Source organism: Oncorhynchus keta, chromosome 35, assembly GCF_023373465.1.
Source record: "Oncorhynchus keta strain PuntledgeMale-10-30-2019 chromosome 35, Oket_V2, whole genome shotgun sequence".
Lineage (NCBI taxonomy): Eukaryota > Metazoa > Chordata > Actinopteri > Salmoniformes > Salmonidae > Oncorhynchus > Oncorhynchus keta.
Genome location: NC_068455.1, coordinates 31870104 through 31883923, shown reverse-complemented (window position 1 = coordinate 31883923; position 13820 = coordinate 31870104). Strand labels below are relative to the sequence as shown.

General features: G+C 43.1%; 1 protein-coding gene across 11 annotated transcripts in view; it reads left to right on the top strand.

Annotated features, from left to right (window-relative positions):
- LOC118369092 (ryanodine receptor 3-like) overlaps positions 1–13820 on the top strand; it is a 168235-nt gene that overhangs the window by 98700 nt on the left and 55715 nt on the right. For all 11 annotated transcript variants that reach the window (XM_052496885.1, XM_052496883.1, XM_052496880.1 and 8 more), the window contains 4 exons: positions 51–867; positions 1065–1265; positions 2166–2268; positions 8437–8571. In XM_052496885.1, the coding sequence (XP_052352845.1) occupies positions 51–867; positions 1065–1265; positions 2166–2268; positions 8437–8571 (1256 nt within the window). The remainder of the gene's footprint in view (positions 1–50; positions 868–1064; positions 1266–2165; positions 2269–8436; positions 8572–13820) is intronic.

Here is a 13820-nt window from a genome sequence, read left to right as displayed (position 1 = left end):
CCTGTATACGTCCTCGCTCTGTTTAAACAGTATACTGACCTCCCCACCAGGTGTGTTGACATCATGGAGCTGTCTGAGCAGGAGGACCTGAGGAAGTTCCACTACCACACCCTGAAGCTGTACTGTGCCCTGTGTGCCCTGGGAAACACCCGCGTGGCACACGCCCTCTGCAGCCACCTGGACCAATCCCAGCTGCTCTACACCATCGACAACCAGTACTTGTCGGGCATGCTGCGCGAGGGCTTCTACAACATCCTGATCAGCATTCACCTGGAAACGGCCAAGGAGGCCCGCCTCATGATGAACAACGAGTTTATTATCCCCATCACTGCCGAGACGCGCAGCATCCGCCTGTTCTCCGATGCCTCCAAGCACCACTCTCCTCCCGGCGTGGGCCTCAGTACCTCCCTGAAGCCCCGGCTCAACTTCTACCCCCCCTGCTTCATCAGCACCAAAAGGGAGCAGCAACTGTACAGCCCCCAGATCCCCCTGGATGCCCTGAAGGAGAAGGCCATCACCATGCTGACTGAGGCCGTGCAGGGCGGTGGGCATCACATCAGGGACCCTGTAGGGGGCAGCGTGGAGTACCAGTTTGTGCCCATCCTGAGGCTGATTGGTACACTGCTCACCATGGGCGTGCTGGGAAGTCAGGATGTTCATAAGATCCTGCTCCTCATCGACCCCAACGTGTTTGTGGAGCATAGCGAGGATGCCGTCGCCGTGGTGATGGAGGCCACAGAGAAGGAGGGGCTGACAGGCACCGAGGAGAAGGCGGTGGAGGCCGGGGAGGAGGAGGCGGCCAAAGACGCCAAGCTGCCACTGAAAGGTCTGCTGGAGAAGAGGCTGCCTGAGCCAGTGAAACGACAGGTACTGGTTCTGCTAGGCTTTCAATCACATGCTCCGCAAAAATCCACTGACATTTTATAGTCCACTTTAAAATCACTCAGCCATGTAATGTCTCTGTATCAATGCTTTCTCTTCTAATAAGTTCCCTGAAGATATGTGTCATTAGTGTCTGTGTCTAAATGCTGATATTATATGTGGAAACTGTGCTTGTCTGCTAGATGTGTGAGCTGCTGCACTACTTCTGTGACTGTGAGCTGAAGCATCGCATCGAGGCCATCGTGTCCTTCTCAGACAGCTTTGTCTCCAAGCTGCAGTATAACCAGAAGTTCAGGTACAACGAGCTGATGCTGGCCCTCAACATGTCTGCTGCCGTCACCGCCAAGAAGACCAAGGAGTTCCGCTCCCCTCCCCAAGAACAGGTACACACTGAAATAGAAATAACCTCGGATGGCCTCCTGGTTAATGATGTAGGTTACGGGGAGTTTATCATCAGTGTGGCAAAGTCACCGGCAAGCAGTTTTAGTCACAGACTCTCAGCCGTGGCCTTAAATCTGTAATTGAGTTAGGCTTTTTGAAATGCTGCCCACTTCATGACAACTGGGGTGACTGCAGACATCTGCATGTGTTAACCTTGTTACATTTGTATGAGATAGAAGAGTTTGCACATTAACACAGAACAGGCTGCTGCTGAGACTACTGTTCTAAGCTAGCAAGCACGCGCACACACACCGCAACAAGGGCACATTGTACTCATAAACCTCAGCGGCACTCTTTCCAACGCTCCACTCTAAACTCTAGTGAGTAGTGTGTGAGCATTCAGTCATTTTTCCTCTTTCATGGTTAATATATTTATTTTCCTCAAATTCCCTTTGGTTTTGTATCAGTGGGTTCTTTCATTATGGAGAGAACCGCTCGGCTAGCCTGGAGTGACTGAGAGAGGCCTAGTGACTGTCTCTCTAACTGCTCCCCAAAGCTCTTTAATTTGAGTGTGTCCCTCCGCTGCCTCAAGGCTGTGGGAATCCATCCCTGCCTGCTGTGCTGTTGCCTCTGCCCAGGGACGGGGCCACATCCAGGCTTTACACCCCCCCTCTGCCAGACAGGAGGGAGGGAGGGATACCTCCCCATTTCCTCATCTACACTGCACGTCAGGGTCACTGCTCCCTGCTCACTTCAGCACCGTTCACAAACTTTAATGTTGTTTTACCTTCAGTCTCTATTACTGCATACAAGCGTGATTTTTCTGAACTATATATGTATAAAATGCATACCATTGCATACTACAGTCATGTGACCTAAATTACAGTTTGTGTGTGTTTCAGATTAACATGCTGTTGAACTTCAGTACGGGGGAGGACTGCCCGTGTCCAGAGGACATTCAGGAGGATCTCTATGCCTTCCACAACGAGCTGCGGCTGCACTGTGGTAAAGAACACCATCAGGAGGGTTTATGTCTCCAGTCTGGACCTGAATATTATGACCTGCCAGCTGACTAGGAATAAAAAATGAATGACAGCATCACAGGGCCTGAGTGGGAAATGATACTGTAGAGATGAGCTGTGGGATTCATTGAAAACAAAACCGTCAACATGGCCAATGTTATTACTCACAACAAATTGGACACAGTGCTTGTCCAAATAGGACAGGTGAAAACATCCCCAGCAAAAGTTATTATAATTGCATGTTTCACTTCACAAGCTATGTAATATAGTTAGTTCTCATCCTTGTAAATCTATGTTTATTGTAGGAGCTCCCCAGATTCATTTGAATTACAGGGGGATGTTGTATTAGAGCTTCCTGTGTTTCTTTGCAGAAAGGACGTCTTCTATCTCTCTGCTGATGCGTTTTAGTTCACTGCCTCTCCAGATTGCTCTGACGTCTTGATGTTTTGCTCAATAATTGAAAAGGGCGGTATGTACCTAGGGGGTACTATATAAATAATTGAAAAGGGCGGTATGTACCTAGGGGGTACTATATAAATAATTGAAAAGGGCTGTATGTACCTAGGGGGTACTATATAAATAATTGAAAAGGGCTGTATGTACCTAGGGGGTACTATATAAATAATTGAAAAGGGCTGTATGTACCTAGGGGGTACTATATAAATAATTGAAAAGGGCGGTATGTACCTAGGGGGTACTATATAAATAATTGAAAAGGGCTGTATGTACCTAGGGGGTACTATATAAATAATTGAAAAGGGCTGTATGTACCTAGGGGGTACTATATAAATAATTGAAAAGGGCTGTATGTACCTAGGGGGTACTATATAAATCATTGAAAAGGGCTGTATAGGGGTACTATATAAATAATTGAAAAGGGCTGTATGTACCTAGGGGTACTATATAAATAATTGAAAGGGCTGTATGTACCTAGGGGGTACTATATAAATCATTGAAAAGGGCTGTATGTACCTAGGGGTACTATATAAATCATTGAAAAGGGCTGTATGTACCTAGGGGTACTATATAAATAATTGAAAAGGGTATGTACCTAGGGGTACTATATAAATAATTGAAAAGGGCTATGTACCTAGGGGTACTATATAAATAATTGAAAAGGGCTGTATGTACCTAGGGGTACTATATAAATAATTGAAAAGGGCTATGTACCTAGGGGGTACTATATAAATAATTGAAAAGGGCTGTATGTACCTAGGGGTACTATATAAATAATTGAAAAGGGCTGTATGTACCTAGGGGTACTATATAAATAATTGAAAAGGGCTGGTACCTAGGGGTACTATATAAATAATTGAAAGGGGGGTACTATATAAATACTGAAAGGGTATGTACCTAGGGGTACTATAAATAATTGAAAAGGGCTGTATGTACCTAGGGGTACTATATAAATAATTGAAAAGGGCTGTATGTACCTAGGGGTACTATATAAATCATTGAAAAGGGCTGTATGTACCTAGGGGTACTATATAAATAATTGAAAAGGGCTGTATGGGGTACCTGTAGTACCTAGGGGTACTATATAAATAATTGAAAAGGGCTGTATGTACCTAGGGGTACTATATAAATAATTGAAAAGGGCTATATACCTATATAAATAATTGGGTACTATATAAATAATTGAAAAGGGCTGTATGTACCTAGGGGGTACTATATAAATAATTGAAAAGGGCTGTATGTACCTAGGGGGTACTATATAAATAATTGAAAAGGGCTGTATGTACCTAGGGGGTACTATATAAATAATTGAAAAGGGCTGTATGTACCTAGGGGGTACTATATAAATAATTGAAAAGGGCTGTATGTACCTAGGGGGTACTATATAAATCATTGAAAAGGGCTGTATGTACCTAGGGGGTACTATATAAATCATTGAAAAGGGCGGTATGTACCTAGGGGGTACTATATAAATAATTGAAAAGGGCTGTATGTACCTAGGGGGTACTATATAAATCATTGAAAAGGGCGGTATGTACCTAGGGGGTACTATATAAATAATTGAAAAGGGCTGTATGTACCTAGGGGGTACTATATAAATAATTGAAAAGGGCTGCATGTACCTAGGGGGTACTATATAAATAATTGAAAAGGGCTGTATGTACCTAGGGGGTACTATATAAATAATTGAAAAGGGCTGTATGTACCTAGGGGGTACTATATAAATCATTGAAAAGGGCTGTATGTACCTAGGGGGTACTATATAAATAATTGAAAAGGGCTGTATGTACCTAGGGGGTACTATATAAATAATTGAAAAGGGCTGTATGTACCTAGGGGGTACTATATAAATAATTGAAAAGGGCTGTATGTACCTAGGGGGTACTATATAAATAATTGAAAAGGGCTGTATGTACCTTGAAAAGGGCTGGTACTATATAAAAATAATTGAAAAGGGCGGTATGTACCTAGGGGTACTAATAAATAATTGAAAAGGGCTGTATGTACCTAGGGGTACTATATAAATAATTGAAAAGGGCTGTACTATATAAAAATCATTGAAAAGGGCTGTATGTATGTACCTAAAAGGGGGTACCTATATAAAAATAATTGAAAAGGGCTGTATGTACCTAGGGGTACTGAAAAGGGCGGTATGTACCTAGGGGGTACTATATAAATAATTGAAAAGGGCTGTATGTACCTAGGGGTACTATATAAATAATTGAAAAGGGCGGTATGTACCTAGAAACTATATAAATAATTGAAAAGGGCTGTATGTACCTAGGGGTACTATATAAATAAAGGGCTGTTGAAAAGGGCTAGGGGTACTAAAAATAATTGAAAAGGAAAAGGGGTACTATATAAATAATTGAAAAGGGCTGTATGTACCTAGGGGTACTATATAAATAATTGAAAAGGGCTGTATGTACCTAGGGGGTACTATATAAATCATTGAAAAGGGCTGTATGTACCTAGGGGTACTATAAATAATTGAAAAGGGTACCTAGGGGTACTATATAAATAATTGAAAAGGGCTGTATGTACCTAGGGGGTACTATATAAATAATTGAAAAGGGCTGTATGTACCTAGGGGTACTATATAAATAATTGAAAAGGGCTTATGTACCTAGGGGGTACTATATAAATAATTGAAAAGGGCTGTATGTACCTAGGGGTACTATATAAATAATTGAAAAGGGCTGTATGTACATGTGTGCATACTATATAAATAATTGAAAAGGGCTGTATGTACCTAGGGGGTACTATATAAATAATTGAAAAGGGCTGTACCCACTACCCTGGTACCTAGGGGTACTATATAAATCATTGAAAAGGGCAAGAAAAGGGCTGCCTAGGGGTACTATATAAATAATTGAAAAGGGCTGCATGTACCTAGGGGGTACTATATAAATAATTGAAAAGGGCTGTATGTACCTAGGGGGTACTATATAAATAATTGAAAAGGGCTGTATGTACCTGGGGGTACTATATAAATAATTGAAAAGGGCTGTAACATAGGGGTACTATATAAATTATTGAAAAGGGCTGTATGTACCTAGGGGTACTATATATAATTGAAAAGGGCTGGTATGTACCTAGGGGGTACTATATAAATAATTGAAAAGGGCTGTATGTACCTAGGGGTACTATATAAATAATTGAAAAGGGCGGTATGTACCTAGGGGGTACTATATAAATAATTGAAAAGGGCTGTATGTACCTAGGGGGTACTATATAAATAATTGAAAAGGGCGGTATGTACCTAGGGGGTACTATATAAATAATTGAAAAGGGCTGTATGTACCTAGGGGTACTATATAAATAATTGAAAAGGGCTGTATGTACCTAGGGGGTACTATATAAATAATTGAAAAGGGCTGTATGTACCTAGGAAAAGGGCTGTATGTACCTAGGGGTACTATATAAATAATTGAAAAGGGCTGTATGTACCTAGGGGTACTATATAAATAATTGAAAAGGGCTGTAAAGGGGTACTATATAAATAATTGAAAAGGGCTGTATGTACCTAGGGGTACTATATAAATAATTGAAAAGGGCTATGTACCTAACTATATAAATAATTGAAAAGGGCTGTATGTACCTAGGGGGGTACTATATAAATAATTGAAAGGGCGGTATGTACCTAGGGGTACTATATAAATAAAAAAGGGCTGTACCTAGGGGTACTATATAAATAATTGAAAAGGGCTGTATGTACCTAGGGGGTACTATATAAATAATTGAAAAGGGCTGTATGTACCTAGGGGGAAAAGGGCGGTATGTACCTAGGGGTACTATATAAATAATTGAAAAGGGCTGTATGTACCTAGGGGTACTATATAAATCATTGAAATAAAATAATTGAAAAGGCTGTATGTACCTAGGGGTACTATATAAATAATTGAAAAGGGCTGTATGTACCTAGGGGTACTATATAAATAATTGAAAAGGGCTGTATGTACCTAGGGGGTACTATATAAATAATTGAAAAGGGCTGTATGTACCTAGGGGTACTATATAAATAATTGAAAAGGGCTGTATACCTAGGGGTATAAAAATCATTGAAAAGGGCTGGTATATACCTAGGGGGTACTATATAAAAAATACTGAAAAGGGCTGCATGTACCTAGGGGTACTATATAAATCATTGAAAAGGGGTACTAGGGGGTACTAAAAATAATTGAAAAGGGCTGTATGTACCTACCTGTATGGGGGTACTATATAAATAATTGAAAAGGGCTGTATGTACCTAGGGGTACTATATAAATAATTGAAAAGGGCTGTATGTACCTAGGGGTACTATATAAATAATTGAAAAGGGCTACCTAGGGGGTACTATATAAATAATTGAAAAGGGCTGTATGTACTATATAAATCATTGAAAAGGGGTACCTAGGGGTACTATATAAATAATTGAAAAGGGCCCTAGGGGTACTATATAAAAGGGCTAATTGGGGCTATGTACCTAGGGGTACTATATAAATAATTGAAAAGGGCTGTATGTACCTAGGGGTACTATATAAATAATTGAAAAGGGCTGTATGTACTATATAAATAATTGAAAAGGGCTGTATGTACCTAGGGGTACCTAGGGGTACCTATATAAATAATTGAAAAGGGCTGTATGTACCTAGGGGGTACTATATAAATAATTGAAAAGGGCTGTAGGGGTACTATATAAATAATTGAAAAGGGCTACCTAGGGGGTACTATATAAATTGTACCTAACTATATAAATAATTGAAAAGGGCTGTATGTACCTAGGGGTACTATATAAATAATTGAAAAGGGCTGTATGTACCTAGGGGGTACCTAGGGGTACTATATAAATCATTGAAAAGGGCTGCATGTACCTAGGGGTACTATATAAATAATTGAAAAGGGCTGTATGTACCTAGGGGTACTATATAAATAATTGAAAAGGGCTGTATGTACCTAGGGGTACTATATAAATAATTGAAAAGGGCTGTATGTACCTAGGGGTACCTAGGGGTACTATATAAATAATTGAAAAGGGCTGTAAAAGGGCTGTATGTACCTAGGGGGTACTATATAAATAATGTGAAAAGGGCTGTATGTACCTAGGGGTACTATATAAATCATTGAAAAGGGCTGTATGTACCTAGGGGGGTACTATATAAATCCGCTATTGAAAAGGGCTGTATGTACCTAGGGGTACTATATAAATAATTGAAAAGGGCGGTATGTACCTAGGGGGTACTATATAAATAATTGAAAAGGGCTGTATGTACCTAGGGGGTACTATATAAATCATTGAAAAGGGCTGTATGTACCTAGGGGGTACTATATAAATCATTGAAAAGGGCTGTATGTACCTAGGGGGTACTATATAAATCATTGAAAAGGGCTGTATGTACCTAGGGGGTACTATATAAATCATTGAAAAGGGCTGTATGTACCTAGGGGGTACTATATAAATCATTGAAAAGGGCTGTATGTACCTAGGGGGTACTATATTGATGGTATTCTACAGTCATGCTGCACTTTTCTGACCTGCAGCAGCACCTTGGAGGTTGGAGACTGCATGGAAAGAGAAAGGAAAGACGAAAAACATTACACTAGCAAATTAAACCCTATGATACAGCTGACATATGTTGCCCGATTGACCCCTAGGAAACGGTATTTGTCCAGGAGTGGGATATCGATTTTATTCCTGTGCCGTGTGTTTGTGTAGGAATCCCTATGGAGGAAGAGGAAGATGACCAGGACACGTCTATTAAAGGTCGTCTGCTGGCCCTGGTCTACAAAATCAAAGGTCAACCTCTGAAGACTGAAGAGGAGCCCACGGAGCAGGAACAGCAAGCCCCCTGTAAGACTATACCATTAATATTACTCTTATTCTATATGTCACAGCCAGCAATAACGGGAACTGGTGACTCTGAAACCCACCTTGTCCCTCTAGTCCCTGAAGGTAATACAGTCCCTCAGTAACAACATATGTTTCCTAATAGACTCCTATAATAGGTTATCTCTCCGAAACAAGTCACTGTTTACTCGCTGTAACACAGGAGGTTGGGAAATTGAAAGGAGCAGGGTAGCTGTTGAATAGTGATGCTGGCATACAAGCCCTGTTTCATTTGTCTGGCATGTAGTACAGACACACAGTGGCAGTCATTTCCATTTCTATTTCTTTTTCAATGTTATTATGGTAATGCAGAGCCGGTAGAGGATGGCTGCTCCGCCTGGCAGTGAGGGGCATCTTCACTCAGTCCTGCTCTTCTGCAGAGAGAGAGGGAGAGCAAACACTGCACTGATTTAACTCGGGCTTCTTTATCCCGATCTCACACACACATGCAGATGACTGTACCAGTGTGAGTACAGTATGGAAATTGTCTGACATTCTAGATGTAACATGTAATGTCAGAGGCTACTAATAAATGAACTGATTGCCGTTAATCAAAACACAATAAAACATTCATACACTTCCCCCCCTGTCCTTCAGGACAAACCACTACCACAACAATGTTTCACAATAGCAGAATCCGCAATATTATCAGGACAAGTCTACAGTTCTTGAAACTATTAATGATATATAAAGCAATTTCAGATAATCTTCCTACCATGTAACACCATGCAATGCACTCACTGTTCTGAGATCAGTAAATCCATTTTTTTGTGAAACAGGAAGATGAAAAACATGTTTAAACTCTTCCTGAAGATGGGTACAGCTCACTGCCTATAATATGAGTACTGCTGGCATGGACAACCGCCCAAATTGCTGCGGGTAAATGTGGCCTGAAATATGCACCTGTGAATGCAGATGGTTAGAGGCAATCTGTCCCCAGACAGTTAGACGGACCTTGATGTGGACCACATGAGACCCCACTATTGATCTCACAAGAGAGAGGAGATGAAAATAGACGTTGTGTATTTCCACTAAAATATTTTTCTTGCCCGTATTTCCTTGCCCATATTGGCTGTTTTCTTCAGACATGATTGATTACAACTATGCTGTGTAACGGCAGACTGGGTACATGGTTCCACTGCTACTGCTACTACCTCTGAATGAATTAGGAGTCCTGCAGGAGGGAGTGAAGAAGGAGTGAGAAAAGGAACGGGTGCAATGCAGTGCTTTGATGCATCTACAAACGTGGGCAGACAACTCTGTGTTTCCACTGTTTTGGAGAAGTCCCACTAATCAACCTCCTACCTGAAACTCTGCTTTCCTCCCAGCCCACAGAGAGGCCTGATTCAGCATTGACCCAAACTCTCCTCTGCAGTCCCTATGTCCTCATGGATGAGGGGTCCAATTACATTTAGTCAGCTGTTTTATGGTCCCTCCACGGCCTCCAGTCTCTCCACATGTTCCTCTCCCCCAGGTTCCTCCCTCTGTCATCTCAGCTTCCCCGTGGGACCTTGAGAATACAGCAGGGTTCCTAAAGTCCACTGTAACTCCCATAGGATGCTGATCAGATCACAGGATAAAGGCAATAGCTCTGCCAAACTCGCTGACCTAGTGTCTATCGGCCACATTCATTCATTGGTCCAATATTATTTGTTTCCTGTTGATCGGGCTGTGTGAGATATAGTGTGAGCTGTACCGCGTGTTTGTGAGGAGTTTCACTCCACTGGGCCTGCCGGCTGACTGGCGTTTGTTCATCTTTGGAACTCTATTGTCATTCCTGGCAGCTGAGACATGCGTGTCTTTATGTAATGAGTGATGGTCGTTATGCTCTTTGTAGCCGGAGAGGGAGAAATGTTGTTACATGTTTGTTACTGCCCTTCCTTCCCTGTTGCCTCTCTCTGGTACTGGGACTGATTACTCTGTGGAGTACAAGCCAATCAACCAACCAGCAGAAACAGAGACTTTAAAACACAGTCACCTAATCCACTCCCCCCCCTGTTCTCACTCTGGCGATGCTACTTAACCTTGGAAGACAGATAGACGCACTGCCACACACCACTGCCACACACCGCCACCACACACCGCCGCCACACACCGCTACCCACCGCTACACACCGCCACACACCGCCACCACACACCTCCGCCACACACCGCTGCCACACCCCGCTACCCACCGCTACACACCGCCACACACCACCGCCACAGACCACCGCCACACACCACCGCCACATACCACCGCTACACACCGCCACACACCACCGCCACACACCACCGCCACACACAACCGCCACACACCACCGTCACACACCACCGCCACACACTACCGCCACACACCACCGCCACAGACCACCGCCACACACCACCGCTACACACCGCTACACACCGCCACACACCGCCACACACCACCACTACACACCGCCACACACCACCGCCACAGACCACCGCCACACACCACCTCTACACACCACCACACACCACCGCCACAGACCACCGCCACACACCACCGCTACACACCGCCACACACCGCCACACACCGCCGTTACACACAACTACTACACACAGCCTCTACACACTGCCGCTACACACCACCGCTACACACCGCTGCTACACACCAACGCCACACACCGCCCGCTACACACAGCCGCTACACACATCCGCTACACACCACCGCTACACACAGCCGCTACACACCAATGCCACACACCGCCCGCTACACACAGCCACTACACACCACCGCTACACACAGCCGCTACACACCGCCGCTACACACCGCCGCCACACACAGCCGCTACACACAGCCGCTACACACCGCCGCCACACACCGCCGCTACACACCGCCGCTACACACCGCCGCTACACACCGCCGCTACACACCGCCGCTACACACCGCCGCTACACACCGCCGCTACACACCGCCGCTACACACCGCCGCTACACACCGCCGCAACACACCGCCGCTACACACCGCCGCTACACACCGCGCTACACACCGTGGCTACACACCGCCGCTACACACCGTCGCTACACACCGCCGCTACACACCACCGCCACACACCGCCGCTACACACCACCGCAACACACCGCCGCTACACACCACCGCCACACACAGCCACTATATTCTACTGGGAGAGGCAGCAGAATAGGCTAAATTACTATTAATACCTCTTACTCTCCCAGTGAGTCTCATTCTTACATAAGAGTGCTTCACTTGCGCAGTGTTTGCTTTACAAATTACAAACGGAAAAGTATGACATTGACGTTGCTCACACAATTTATCACCTTTCCTTTTGAGAAGAGACTTGTTGCTGTGTGTTATACACAGACAGTGTTCTTGTTTCTGTGTGTTCTACGAGAAAGTGTTCTACTTGTTGCTGTGTGTTCTACACAGACAGTGTTCTACTTGTTGCTGTGTGTTCTACACAGACAGTGTTCTACTTGTTGCTGTGTGTTATACACAGACAGTGTTCTACTTGTTGCTGTGTGTTATACACAGACAGTGTTCTACTTGTAGCTGTGTGTTATACACAGACAGTGTTCTACATGTTGCTGTGTGTTATACACAGACAGTGTTCTACTTGTTGCTGTGTGTTATACACAGACAGTGTTTTACTTGTTGCTGTGTGTTCTACACAGACAGTGTTCTACTTGTTGCTGTGTGTTATACACAGACAGTGTTCTACTTGTTACTGTGTGTTATACACAGACAGTGTTCTACTTGTTGCTGTGTGTTATACACAGACAGTGTTTTACTTGTAGATGTGTGTTATACACAGACAGTGTTCTACTTGTTGCTGTGTGTTATACACAGACAGTGTTCTACTTGTAGCTGTGTGTTATACACAGACAGTGTTCTACTTGTTGCTGTGTGTTATACACAGACAGTGTTCTACTTGTTGCTGTGTGTTATACACAGACCGTGTTCTACTTGTAGCTGTGTGTTATACACAGACAGTGTTCTACTTGTTGCTGTGTGTTATACACAGACAGTGTTTTACTTGTAGCTGTGTGTTATACACAGACAGTGTTCTACTTGTTGCTGTGTGTTATACACAGACAGTGTTCTACTTGTTGCTGTGTGTTATACACAGACAGTGTTCTACTTGTTGCTGTGTGTTATACACAGACAGTGTTCTACTTGTTGCTGTGTGTTATACACAGACAGTGTTCTACTTGTTGCTGTGTGTTATACACAGACAGTATTCTACTTGTAGCTGTGTGTTATACACAGACAGTATTCTACTTGTAGCTGTGTGTTATACACAGACAGTGTTGTACACAGACAGTATTCTACTTGTTGCTGTGTGTTCTACCAGACAGTGTTCTACTTGTTGCTGTGTGTTATACACAGACAGTATTCTACTTGTAGCTGTGTGTTATACACAGACAGTATTCTACTTGTAGCTTGTTTTATACACAAACAGTATTCTACTTGTAGATGTGTGTTATACACAGACAGTGTTCTACTTGTAGATGTGTGTTATACACAGACAGTGTTGTACACAGACAGTATTCTACTTGTTGCTGTGTGTTCTACCAGACAGTGTTCTACTTGTTGCTGTGTGTTATACACAGACTGTGTTCTACTTGTAGCTGTGTGTTATACACAGACAGTGTTGTACACAGACAGTATTCTACTTGTTGCTGTGTGTTCTACCAGACAGTGTTCTACTTGTTGCTGTGTGTTCTACCAGACAGTGTTCTACTTGTTGCTGTGTGTTATACACAGACCGTGTTCTACTTGTTGCTGTGTGTTATACACAGACAGTGTTCTACTTGTAGCTGTGTGTTATACACAGACAGTGTTCTACTTGTAGCTTGTTTTATACACAGACAGTGTTCTACTTGTAGCTTGTTTTATACACAAACAGTATTCTACTTGTAGATGTGTGTTATACACAGACAGTGTTGTACACAGACAGTATTCTACTTGTTGCTGTGTGTTATACACAGACAGTGTTCTACTTTTTGCTGTGTGTTCTACCAGACAGTGTTCTACTTGTTGCTGTGTGTTCTACCATACAGTGTTCTACTTGTTTCTGTGTGTTCTACGAGAAAGTGTTCTACTTGTTGCTGTGTGTTATACACAGACAGTGTTCTACTTGTAGCTGTGTGTTATACACAGACCGTGTTCTACTTGTTGCTGTGTGTTATACACAGACCGTGTTCTACTTGTTGCTGTGTGTTATACACAGACAGTGTTCTACTTGTTTCTG